The sequence below is a fragment of the Labrus mixtus genome, chromosome 6 (genome assembly GCF_963584025.1).
Source record: "Labrus mixtus chromosome 6, fLabMix1.1, whole genome shotgun sequence".
Lineage (NCBI taxonomy): Eukaryota > Metazoa > Chordata > Actinopteri > Labriformes > Labridae > Labrus > Labrus mixtus.
This window is the reverse complement of record NC_083617.1, coordinates 9,925,212-9,937,702: the sequence shown is the minus strand read 5'-3', so window position 1 is coordinate 9,937,702 and position 12,491 is coordinate 9,925,212. Positions and strand designations below refer to the sequence as shown.

Here is a 12,491-nt window from a genome sequence, read left to right as displayed (position 1 = left end):
AAACTTTTACAAAACTCCATTGCAAAAACACAGTTACCATGAGTAGAATGAAAATAGCACTGGAGCTGTTTGTGTACGACTGAATTAGTGAGAAATGTTTAATTGAATTTGTTTACCTTGATGATGAGTGTGAACCTTTGATAAAGGTCCCTGCTGATTGGTTGCAGAACACGCAGCTCTGCAGTGCTTCTGTTCAGGGAGAAATACTGGGCATGGGCAGCTGGATGACCTGCAATAAAAAAAAAAAAAAAACTATTCAGAGTTTTGTGCATTTTACGCCGCTGCGGAGAAAACCAGAATGAACATTTAGAAGTCAAGTCATGGTATGCTGACCGAACTGAAGACCATCAAACTGAACAAAATCAATGAAGAAATGTGATAAACCTACCAAGCAGGATGTAGTAAAGGATGCCTGGTCTGTTTGATGGGGGTTGTATGTTTTTGTCCATGTCCACTGCGCGGATCGGCGGGATCACATTCAGTGGGTTTAGTTTGCTCTGCAACAGGGGGTGGAGGGGTCAGCAAACAACACAGTGAGACAATCACATGCAAATCCTCTTTTTTCAGTTGACTCTGTAGATCTAGCCTTTAGATGCACAAATATAGTTCTCTTAACAAATTTGAAGCGAAAACCTGGCACAAACATGAATCAAAGTGTCTTGTGAGACAGACAAAAACAGGAAAGAGGCATAATATCTGTCATGTTAAACATATTTTGTGTGCTGTTTTTGGAATATTTGGACACAGTAAAACCCTATAATACTCCAAAGTCTGCTCCTCCAGATGTGAGCATTATTCTCTGTAGAAAATCTGCCCAGGACTCTCTTCTTTTCCTATTAAAACTGTTTTCTGCTTTACAAGTGGATGAGAGGAGCAGCTGTGATCGACCGTTCTTGAAGCTTGCCCCGGCTCCACCTGCTGCTACTGTAGTCCTCTTAATAATGTTGCCGCCACTGTCTTTTCTACACGCTGTGATGTGCGCTGGGTTACGATTGCAGCGGTGCCTCTGTTTGCCAAGGCTGCAACCCACACTGAATATTAGGCTTGAAAAACTAAAATAAAATGGTTTAACCATTTCAAAAACTTAATTCCTGGTGTAGGCCAGTAATCAATAACCCACTGATACATTCAAAGAGTACTTAATTAATAGGCCATCTTTTCCTCATTGGCATTTCTCTTAATGTGCCAGAGTTTCACATCAATCTGTTTGTGTAGCTGTGGGCTGCTTTTCCTGCTCATGCATACAGAGACACCATCAGCGCTAATTACACAACTCTGCTCCTACACTCTCTCTCCAACATATGGCTAAGTGGGAATATGTTTAGCACATCACATTTATGAACACCTCTCCTCATGCAAAATGCCTCCATATGGCTCATACAGTATGTGTGAATATGCTAAGAGGCCTGTGCTAAACTTCCTTAGCGCAGACAGGCACATGGCTAACAGCTCTCTGGCAGGAAGAATCCTTCCCTGAGGGGGTATATTTATATCCCTCAGCTCTGGAGTAATCCTTACACCCCTCCCTAACCAGCCCTCTTGCTTTTACAGTGTCTGGAGGTGCGCTAAATCAAATCCCCCTAGCTCTGCACAATGATGATTAGCTATAATACCCTCCTCCAGCAGTCATTATCCAGGGGACTCCAGAGCCCATGTTATATCCCCCGCAGGGCAAAAAAATAAATACAGATCAACTTAATAATGCCTGTCTAGCCATTGTGGTTAATTACAATACACTCATCAATTACTGTATGAGAAGACAAATCTCCCTGTGGAAAGATATGTTCGCATAATGGTTACACTGCAGAATTGGAGGACTGGCAAAAAAAGACAAAAATTGGCAAAGCTTATGTAGACCATTCCTAAAGAAATGTTTTGATTTTAAATGTACACTGTTTAAGGATTTACAAGATTAGCACAATGGAAGGTAAATGTTAAGAAACTGATATTATACACTGACATTTTTTAATTGTACATATCTGCATATGATGGAGCTGAAGATAGATTTTGTTTGCAGCGCTCTTTATTGTTGCGCGCTATATGTGTCTGCACCGCCCTCCTTCAGACCTGCAGCTCACACTTTCACCGCACAGACAGACCGCTCAAATTCACATCTCCGCAAATACCGAAATCTGTAAATTCCTTTTAGCGTGTCATTAAGATGCATAACTTGGGTTAAGTGTCTGTTGAAGACACACAAAGAACACAAGACAAAGACAGCCGGATCACTACCTTCTCATTTAGCCGCGACCTGCAGAGTGTTTGCAGTGAGCTCTACAATGATTGACACACAGAAATTTCCCAAACACAACAACATGATGAGAAAACCCAAAAATACAGACAGAGGCCAGAGACTGTGCAGACACAGACACCATCACACACTTACACCGTATTATTAGTGATAAGTGAGAGAGAGTATTTTAAAATAGGTGAATTTGCATAAGTCTGTTACTTTTTCTGCACCTGCATTGTGTGCAGGTTGATATTTAAGAGCAAGACAGTTCACAATTTTTGGTGACTTATATTTTGTTGCCATGTTATTGAAACAGGTATCGACAGTGTTTTATTTTGTTATATTAAATCTTAAAACTCTAAAATTGTGAAAACCACATGTCCTAATATTTTGGAAATTTGGACTTGAACCATTTGGACTCAATAACACAGCAAGCTGTATTCTCAGCTCCACTTTTAAATGTTTCAGTACATCATGTCGAGTATTGCAAAGTATCACAATACGTATTGTACTGTGACACATGTATCATGATATGCATCGTATCCTTTGCTCTCTGACAATACGATTAGTAGTCGCGATTAAATTGTACGCACATGGTCAAAGTAAATGTAACATCACTTTCAAACTTTTGGAGCGAAACCATACAGCGTTTAGAGGGGGCAGGGTCATGGGCAACATTTTCTCACACTCATGCAAAAACTTTGCTTTGTGCAGCTGATGCTGCCAGGTCCTGCATACTTAGCGGTCTGCAAACCTTTTATCATAAATTATATATGTCATGCGAAAACTCTTAATGGACAAACAACTGTTACTGACTTTTGCTGCTCCCCATTAAAAAAAAACATATACAAGGACACAGCCTTATGTTATAGCTTTTAACATTTGTGTACCAATCTTTACGGTCTTTATTGCAGCCATATGTGTTATTAAACCTCTTTTTCTTAGACCAGCTTAAATATGCTCCAATGTTCAAAATCATATAAATTTAGCACATTTGATTCATATAGGATGGACTTCTGCTACTTGTATTTTCCTGTGTATCTGATCATTTCTCCATGCATGACTTGGCAACACTAATAGAATTATAAGCTAACGTGCAAAAATGACCCTGACACTAGAGGTGAAAGTGAAGTGTGAAAATGACTAAACTAGGTCTAACATAAGAAAGCTTTCAACTTAAGATTGAAACCTTCCTGCTCAGATGACACCACAATGCTAATCAAGATTCAGTCAGGTCTAGTACAAATCCAGAATACTCAAACGCAGTCAAACCACATTCAAATAAAATGTATTAAATCCAGTCTAGACTGTAGAAAAGGATTGTGTTACGTAGTCAAAACCTTTGAAAAGGAAAAAAAAACCTACTGTAGACCTTGGGTTGAGTTTGTTTTGTCAAATAATGTTCCCAAGAACAATATTGTACACTAAATCACATGAATGAGAAGTCCTAAAGGTCTTCTGAATCATCCTAAGTGTAGACATCTATGGTTCAAATGCAACTTATGGTGCTGCATGATGTCTGTCTGATGAAGTAAATAAGTCTGAAGCCTCAATACAGCACAGAATGGACCATAAGGTGGAATGGATTTGTCTTCTAGTTCATTCTATCCTTATCTAGTTCAATCAAAAGAATGTTAGCACACTGCTCCCTTCACTTCACTTCATTCCAATGATCTGGGAATGCAAAGCAATACACAGTAGATACAGATTTCCTGAGACACAGATAAACAGTTTACAGATATCGTTTAATTTCCATTACTGGATATTTTGTACTCTTCACCTCTGAATTTTTATCACAGCCGCCACACCATGTTCCTCTCTATTTTTCTATTCTTCTATAAACTCCAGCAGTGTTTATCTGTCATCCCAGGTCAACTCAGCCTTCAGCTCTAATTGCTGGTCCAACAGACCAGAAAAAGCCTCTGGAAATACCACACTGAGAAAAAACAACACAGCTTAGTGTGCCTCCAGGTGTGAAGACTACGACTAGAAGTCAAGGGACAATAAGGCTTATTATCAGGTTTGATATATTTGAACAATAAACAGGAATGTACCCATGAAGCGTAAATGTGTCAAAACTGTGAATTATATGGTACAATGCACATACAAACGGGTGAAGACAGATAACAGCACAACCGGCATGCAGGGAACTACAATTATGCACATATGATTAAGAGGAGGAACTGTGTCAGAGTGACCTTGAGGAACAGCGGTGTGTTCACACCTGCCTGTCCGACTAGCTCTTACCGGTTCAGTGAATTCAGGGATGGTGACTCGGTAGGTGATGGGGTTGCAGTCCCGGGTGTTGTTCACAAGAACACAAGGCAGGAACATGGGTCCCAAGTTGTCTCCGTCAAGAACATCCACGGTCAGAGTCGTGGTAGCCGTGCGTCTGTTGGGAGGGTACGGGGCGCGGTCCTTGAAGATGGGGAAGGAAGCAAATGTTTTCAATTTCAACCTTTAAATCCTTGGGAGTATTTGTTGCTTCGTGCAATGGGGTTACATGCTGCTTGGGCCAGACATCATTAAACATTTTAAAAACAGATATCTGCAATTGTTCTTAACCATATATAACAATAGGGACGCCACAGTCAGAAATAAATCTGTTTTTAATTTCCTGGTTGGATGTAGGGGGGGGGGGTGCATGAGGAAGTATGCACACTACCTACAAAAGGAAATGCAACTGTGTTGGAAAATAAAATGGTAGGGTTATTTTTGCCACCCCAGGCTAAGCTGTAAAAACTCCTCTAGGGAGACTTACTATTTTTATGCTAGCAGAACATTGAAATACCATGTTTTAGCACACTGCATCAATACAGAGAAAGTAGTTTAAATGTGCTTTGACAACACGCCTTAATGCTGATAAAAACATTTATTGTCTTGATGCATTTAGTCAAAATTTGTCCACATCATGGAAATATAAAATGCCTGTGCACCAATGGTTTGTTTGTGTATCACAAATTAAAGTTGTTGAAACGAAAGGCTTTCTGTTAGATTAGTTTGGGTGTGTTTTTCTTCATGTTTTGTCGTAAATTCCAATCCTTGGCAGAAATCTTGTCATCGAAAAACTAAGGTAGAAAAATCTCTTGCTTGGCCGTGTGTTTGAATGGAAGAAGAAAAACAGCACATTCAACATCATCATCAGACCACTTTAAACCAGACAGAACAGCTCTACTCCTTTTGAACATTTTTCTTCTTTACAAAATTATTCTTGGCAGCAAAACATATCTTTACAGCAGTTATCCTTAAAGATCCCCCCTCATGGTACGGCTGCTTCCCAGAGTGTTACCCAGAGAAGTGAGCAGCACAGCACTTCAAAGATTTGCGTTGTCAGTGTAATTGAACTCTTGACACAAGCGGTGCAGAGTTCTAGTAAATACCACGTCTTCTTTCTTTCTCCTTGCAACAGGAGTCTGACGTTCCCGTTGCAAGAGAAAATGAAATCTCCCTGGAGGACCTCTTGCCTGGCTAAAATGTTGAGTGTGTTGCTCCCTCATGCAGGAAATGGAGAGAATAGAGGTGGGATGACTGCACAATCATTCCATCCAGCAGTTCTTTACCTTTTTTACTTTCTAGTATAGAGTGTTATATTTTGCCTCTGCTTGGCGGGGTTAACGATTATGTAACCAGTGATCATAATGGTAAGAATCATGTAAGCGGTTGCTGTACATTTGTGTACAGATGATCTTTATGTAAGGTATTATGTAATTTAGAGTGCATAGGTATAATGTATGTATATCTAAATGGAACTCAAAAGGGGTCGGCATGAGCCTGACATGTAGAGGAGGTGTGTTAATTTGATATATTTTGACGCCAAAAATATCTACCGCTACAGTTCCATCCATAGCAAAAGTTAACTCTGCAGCCTTCTTAAAATGAGCCAAGCTAGCTGTACTTACTCACATTTCTCACATTTCTCATTTCTCTCTTACTACATTCACAAGTCTAAATGAACCAGCGCAGCATCCAAATGATTTTTTCTGTCTCGTCACTGTCAAGAGTCTGTTGACATTTTCTTTTCCATTAACCATATTTTAACACCCACGAGCCATACCATGTTCTGTACCATGTTCTGTTCTGTGTTTACTTCATGTGCCATCTTGAGTTTCGTAGACTTCTCTGTCATAACTAGAAGTTTTTGTGTCTTTTTTTAACCTCTTTCGCAGCCGTTGTAGTCAGAAAGTAAATAGAACAAAGTCAAATCAATTGAACTTCTTTCTGCCGAATCATGTAATTACAGTAAGTCTTCCAGTCTGTAATTAGAGCTGCATCCCTATAGCAACCGCCTGGATTTCATAGTAATGGTTTGTTCTTCTTAACAACTGTGTGCTATCAAGGTACAGCAGACCACTACTAGCACAATAGGCCAATCAGAGTTAAGTATTTAACATAGTCGTACAATAAAGCACAATCAAACCTTGACAGGGTGATCCAGGGCCCTGATGCTAAACTGATTACATGGCTACCTACCATATGAATTCACAAATAAGACAAAAAATGTTGACCTTAACTGGCCTAAACAATTTTATTGATGTAAGCACAATTTTGTTAATGCCATTTCAAAAATTAGTCCCATAGTCTCTATAGTTGGAAAGGTTTCCGTGGCAAGGAGAGACTCTTGAGTCTTCTAGATTTTCACCCTTATAACTTAAACTGAACTTAACATTTCAAAAGTGAGACAAGGTGCACAAGTCAATGCAACAGCTGTTCGGGTTTCGACCTAGTCACTGTAGTCACTTTATTTCCTCCTTAGATACTCTTGTATCTAACACTGTGTTCCACTTAAACAATGATTTCTTCAGTTGTGTGGATTTCTATTTCATAGCCTGAAGCTATTGTTTCATTAAAACATCACTTTTCCATCGTTTTAACTCTTTTTTCTCTCTACCGTAAAGTGACTAAGGTCAAATAAACTGGACTGCTTTTTGCAGATTGTTATCATTATTTACCCTTTCAGACTCTGTGTTCAGAGCTGCATCCCTAGCAGCACTCAATTCTTTGAAGCAGCTGTCTGATTTACAGCAATAGCAACATTAGAAAGCTGTAATTGACCAATAAGAATGGATTTCTCACAGCTCTGTATTAAACAGAGACATTCTCAATACATAAAGAACAGTTTTGGAACGTTTTTTTTCCAACTGAATTGATACTCTTGGCTTGTGGCTTCAGTTCCACTTAGGTCGACAGACATTAGCTTTCTAATGGCCAAGGCTAAGGGACAAACACATAATAGAAAAATGGCTTCATTATGATTCAAACTTGAATCATTAGAATAACCTGTTTTAAAATATTTTCTCAGTCATGTTGCCCAAACAGAGTGTGAAGAAAAAAAACAGCTCTCCCTTTAGTATAATACATAATTAAAATTGCTCTGATATGCAAAACTGCAGCGGTACATTCAAACTACAAACAGTTATCTCAGAGAGCCTTCAAGACAGCTTCAATCACTTCTATTAAAAGGAAAAAAAAACAAGAAGTACCAAAACCCTGGAGGGAATATTACCCTGAATCCACTCAGCGTAATATTGCTGACCATGAGCAATCTCTGAAGTAGTATTAGTTAAATATGAGTGAAACAACTTGTTTTTCTGATGTCCTTATGCTGACTGCCAGCTGAGGAATGTTTAATTACTTATTAAACATCCCTCTTATCATCTATTAAACACAAATTTAAATGAATGGTTTCCTAAATCATGACCACATTTCTTCAAAAAGAAAACACAGCAGACCTTGCATTTAAACTCAAGAGAAGTGATGCAGTGTAAGGGATTGAACCCATCAAGCAGCTGACTACTGACTTGGTATTCAAATCATTGAAAACATCTGAAAGATACAAAAAATGGTGGAGACGCCGGTCCTTGAGTGCTTGAAACTCCACTCTCCAAGTGAGAAATTGTGAATGCAGCTGCTGCCTCGAAACACAAAGCAGATCTTGATATATCTGTTTGCTGGCATTAAGAGTTATTTCCCCTAAGGCCTAGCCTACTTAAAATCTGTTGGTGTTTGAGTACTTTCAGGTCCCAACACTTTCAGCCAATGGTGATTGTGATAATCACAAAGACCTTGCTCTTTATTATATAATATTACCAAAGAGCAGGTAAAATACCTTTTACCTCTCATTGTTAGGTAAGTAACTTACATAGTACTTGAAGATTTACAGTAATATGGTGTGAATGCACAGAGAGAGAGGGAGAGACAGGTTCTCAAGGTGCCAGTTCCCCCCCGGCAGTCTAAGCCTATAGCAGCATAACTAGGAGCTGGTACATACCAGTGCAAGCCCTAACTATAAGCTTTATCCAAAAGGAAAGTTCTAAACCTATTCTTAAAAGTATAGAGTGTGTCAGTCTCCCGGACCCTGACTGGTAGATGAATCCAGAGGAGAGGGGCCTGATAACTGAAGGCTCTACCTCCCCATAGTACATTTAGAGATTGTTGGTACCACGAGCAGGCCGGCGTTCTGGGATTGTAATGTTCTTGAAGGGTAATACAGCACTATTAGCTCTTAATGATAAGATGGTGCCTGGCTATTAACAGCTTTGAAATTGGTCCAAGAACTGAACCTTGTGGCACTCCATGGCTAACTTTGGTGTGCATAGAGGACTTATCTTTAACATGTACAAACTGAGATCGATCTGATAAATAGGATTTAAACTATCTTAAAGCAGTCTCTATAATTCCAAGTGATTGTTCTTGTCTCTGTAATAGGATGTGATTGTCAATTGCGTCAAGGCAGATTATCTTACTTACATTGGCTTGGACCAAAACCAGGTAGCGAGTTCTCTCCTCATAGTTAAGCCTCTCTGCCAGAATAATGTGTCCTGACAAGGTGTTTGCGACAGCCACTGTTCTGTTAGAATCCTGACAGAGAGAGAGAGTTTATGTTTTAAGACAGAAAGAAAGGAGTCTGTGAGAAATAAGTCAGGATCTTTGGAGAAATTTACAATGGTGTAGAGGGTATTTATCATGGCGTGACTTGTCCATATACCGGGTCATTGGGGTTGTAAAGGATGCCGTATTCAATATGTCCATTGGGTCCGTCGTCAATGTCCGTGGCGCCATTATTTCCTGAGAAGCCGGTGAAAATGGTCGTTCCAACTGGTGTGAGCTGGAGAAATATATGAGCACAGGAAAAAGAGAAGTCAACAACTCAAAAAGCCCCTGTGAGTTTAACATCTACTTACAGCTAAGAGCCCATGCATATAGCTATTACTGCTGCCACTTCAGACCATTAGTATACAAAAGAAAAAGAAAAAAGAAAAAAACATTTTAAAAAGTGGAAATGTCGCAGTCAGCAGCAGTTTGAAGTCTTGCACAATGCTGACTGAATAACAAAAAGTAAGTATGAGAACCTCTGCTGTTCCCCAGAGCCCACAGCTAAGTCCACAGGACCGAGCGTTGCTTGTTCAGGAGAGAAGTTGACGGTAATGTAGAATGACTCACTATACTGTTGGGGTAGCTGCATACAGTATGCCTATGATAACACTATGTGACAGGAATTTTGAACACGCTATGTAATAGAGACTCAGCAAGGAAATGTTACCTAATCTCAAAAAACAAGACTGCAGTCAGAAGAATTGAATTATTTGCAGGTGATGCAGGTTTGTTTTGAAAGGAAAGGGTTGTCCTTTCTGGTACTCACTGGATGTAACTGAAGCAGAACAAGCTGCAACAAAAATATCACAATGCTCTACTGGTTTGCTAGCTTGCATGAGTATAAACATTTTCAAAGGGAACAAACTTGAGGAAAAGAGCAAATACTTTTTTCTGTTACACATTTCCTCCAAGGGGAGAAGCTTTTAGTGTGTTGTTGTGTTTGTCAGCCACAGAGCAGAAGAAGCTTCATGAAATGCGAAGTTCCCAGATAGCATCCAGAAATCAACCTCATTTCAGTCCTCAAGACCATTTTGACAGTTGTATTTTTTCAACTAGTGGATATAAAGGAAGAGCTGTGTATTGCATTTGATAATTTCAGACTTCATTGACCCACAGTTAGAATCAAAAAGACAGAACGGCATGCCTCTTTGCCTTCCTACAGTGTAACAACACTAATTCTTATCCTCATATACAGAATATTCTGAGAGAAGCTGAAAGAACACAACAATGGTGCACAAGAAGTTCTGATTTAGAAATATTGCAGAACAAAGCCAGGATTTTTACCTCATTTACTGCGACATAGTAGCGTGGCTGCTGAAAGCGAGGGGTGTTGTCGTTCCTGTCCCTCACAACAATCCGGACCTCGTGAAAAATGACTGTACCAACCAGCTCGTTGGTGCACTGGACCAGGACAACGATGGTGGTGATTAAGTGTGGGGGCTGAGAGAAAGAAAAAGAGAAAGAAAGAAAGAAACACTTCATTGATGTATGACATTGAAAGTTTATCTTTGTTAGATTTCTCTTTTTACCAGTTGCATGGGTCCTGATAAGGTACTAAGAAATATTTATATTTCTCCCAACTATATTCTTCATTCAAAAAAAATATCAATCTACTTGATCAGATATGAAAAAGAGAGCTCCACATTCCTTTACCCCTTTCTAATACTTCCAGCAGATAAGCTACTAACCAGCAAAGCAAAGACACTACACAAAAGATCTTCAATGCTAAAATAGCAGGAGAGAGATTCTGTCAAAAACTTATGTTTACTAGCATCCACAGAACCAATATACTGAACTTGTTTTGTGTTAACCAATATCCTGGCTCTGAATTCATTCAGACCAAAAATTATTCAGAAGCACCCGCAGTTGCTACACATTCCTGCATAGCATGCTGTAAACAAACCATGGCTAACATTTAGTTCTTACGTCAACTGTGTGGCCTGATTGGGCTTTTTGAATATTAAATATAATAAATACTGTGATCAAATAGAGAGCTCAGAGGGTTGTGCCACGTTGTGTTCAAATGCATCTTGGACAACAGAAAGTTGTGTTGTTGCATACAATACGTCAGACGATATCAGAATCTAGAAACACAGAGGATTGCTACGTAGCCTGGCTAGCTTCCCCCTGCCTTATCTCTATCTTGCTCTCCTTCCCACCTGCATATGTTTGGTCCCTGTGTTCATTTCTCACGTTAATTGACCATATTTGTGAAGGATTTCCATTAATAGCGTCACTACTGTTAGTCCATCTAAACACACACTCAGAAAACTGTTTATTTCCAACAGAACTCACAAGACCCAGTGCTAACCTCCCTGCACCCCACGTGTCACATCCTTTACTGTACCATTTAGACTCATCTGTATTCACTGCAGATTTACTGGAAACACCAAAGAACTGCACTGAAGACATTACACACACACAGACCAGTGCCTGTATCCATCAGTTCACTTGCTATATTAAACACTAGGGATGAATTATCATGCTACAAGCTATAAGACAAACAACCTGCTACTCTTTTATCTCATTTAGCATCAACAACAACAAACATTTAAATGAAGGAACAGAAAGATTATGTTAGAGACTTTCAGCGAGAGAGTAAACTATACAGACTTATTGTACTGAACTGAACTGATTTTGACATGATTGCTATTATCAGTCAAATTGGCAAAATGCTAATTTAGGCTAATCTCACACGACAGGTTTGATTTATTGCCTCCTATTTGTTAAGAATGAGAGGTGTACGACAAAGGGACAGTGTCAAACATAATGACTGATAGAGGAGACGGCCAGTGCATTTGCATGAAAATGAGCATCGTCGTTGTGATCGGGTTTATGAGTATATGGGTTATGTGTTGTGCATGAAAAACAGCATATCCTGGATTCAGAAACATGCACAACTCCTTATCACTTGCACATGATATCTGGAGTACTCTTAATAGAAGCCATAAATCCATGGCATGCAAACACCATATTCAAATTAATCATTCCCTGTCATGTCAGCATGCAGCATGAAGTTAAGCTATATAGTTTGAAAGAAAAATAAAACAATGTAAAGGGAAACCTCAGTGTCTAAGGTGGCAAAGCAGATTGTTCAACTTGAGAAATTAAGATTCACAATAGGTGGCTTCTCTGATATCTGTTAGAGGATTCAGAAATCATTTATGGATCACATAAGAGCTAAGCTTTATCCCCTTTTACCAGAATGTAATTCCAGATTAAATAAGTCACATTAATTCTTGTATCTATAACTATCTTTGTGTGAATTAAGCATTGAGCCTTTCTTGTGCAAATGACTTTTTATTAATATGTCTGCATATATTTTTATTTTCTTTACTGAAAAGTTTTCAATTTTTAATTGTTGCGTGGCTGATCTGTATGTTAA

At 39.2% G+C, this 12,491-nt stretch overlaps 2 protein-coding genes across 2 annotated transcripts in view; one reads left to right on the top strand and one right to left on the bottom strand.

The window, feature by feature from the left end:
• The window catches only part of gtpbp2a (GTP binding protein 2a), a 432,981-nt gene that overhangs the window by 173,915 nt on the left and 246,575 nt on the right, over window positions 1-12,491 (top strand). The window lies entirely within an intron of this gene.
• LOC132975398 (protocadherin-15-like) overlaps window positions 1-12,491 on the bottom strand; it is a 204,971-nt gene that overhangs the window by 111,661 nt on the left and 80,819 nt on the right. Inside the window, exons 6-11 of the mRNA XM_061039911.1 lie at window positions 10,391-10,546; window positions 9,219-9,338; window positions 8,981-9,091; window positions 4,481-4,651; window positions 389-497; window positions 117-229 (exon numbers count right to left, since the gene is read on the bottom strand). Coding sequence (XP_060895894.1) covers window positions 117-229; window positions 389-497; window positions 4,481-4,651; window positions 8,981-9,091; window positions 9,219-9,338; window positions 10,391-10,546 — 780 coding nt within the window. The remainder of the gene's footprint in view (window positions 1-116; window positions 230-388; window positions 498-4,480; window positions 4,652-8,980; window positions 9,092-9,218; window positions 9,339-10,390; window positions 10,547-12,491) is intronic.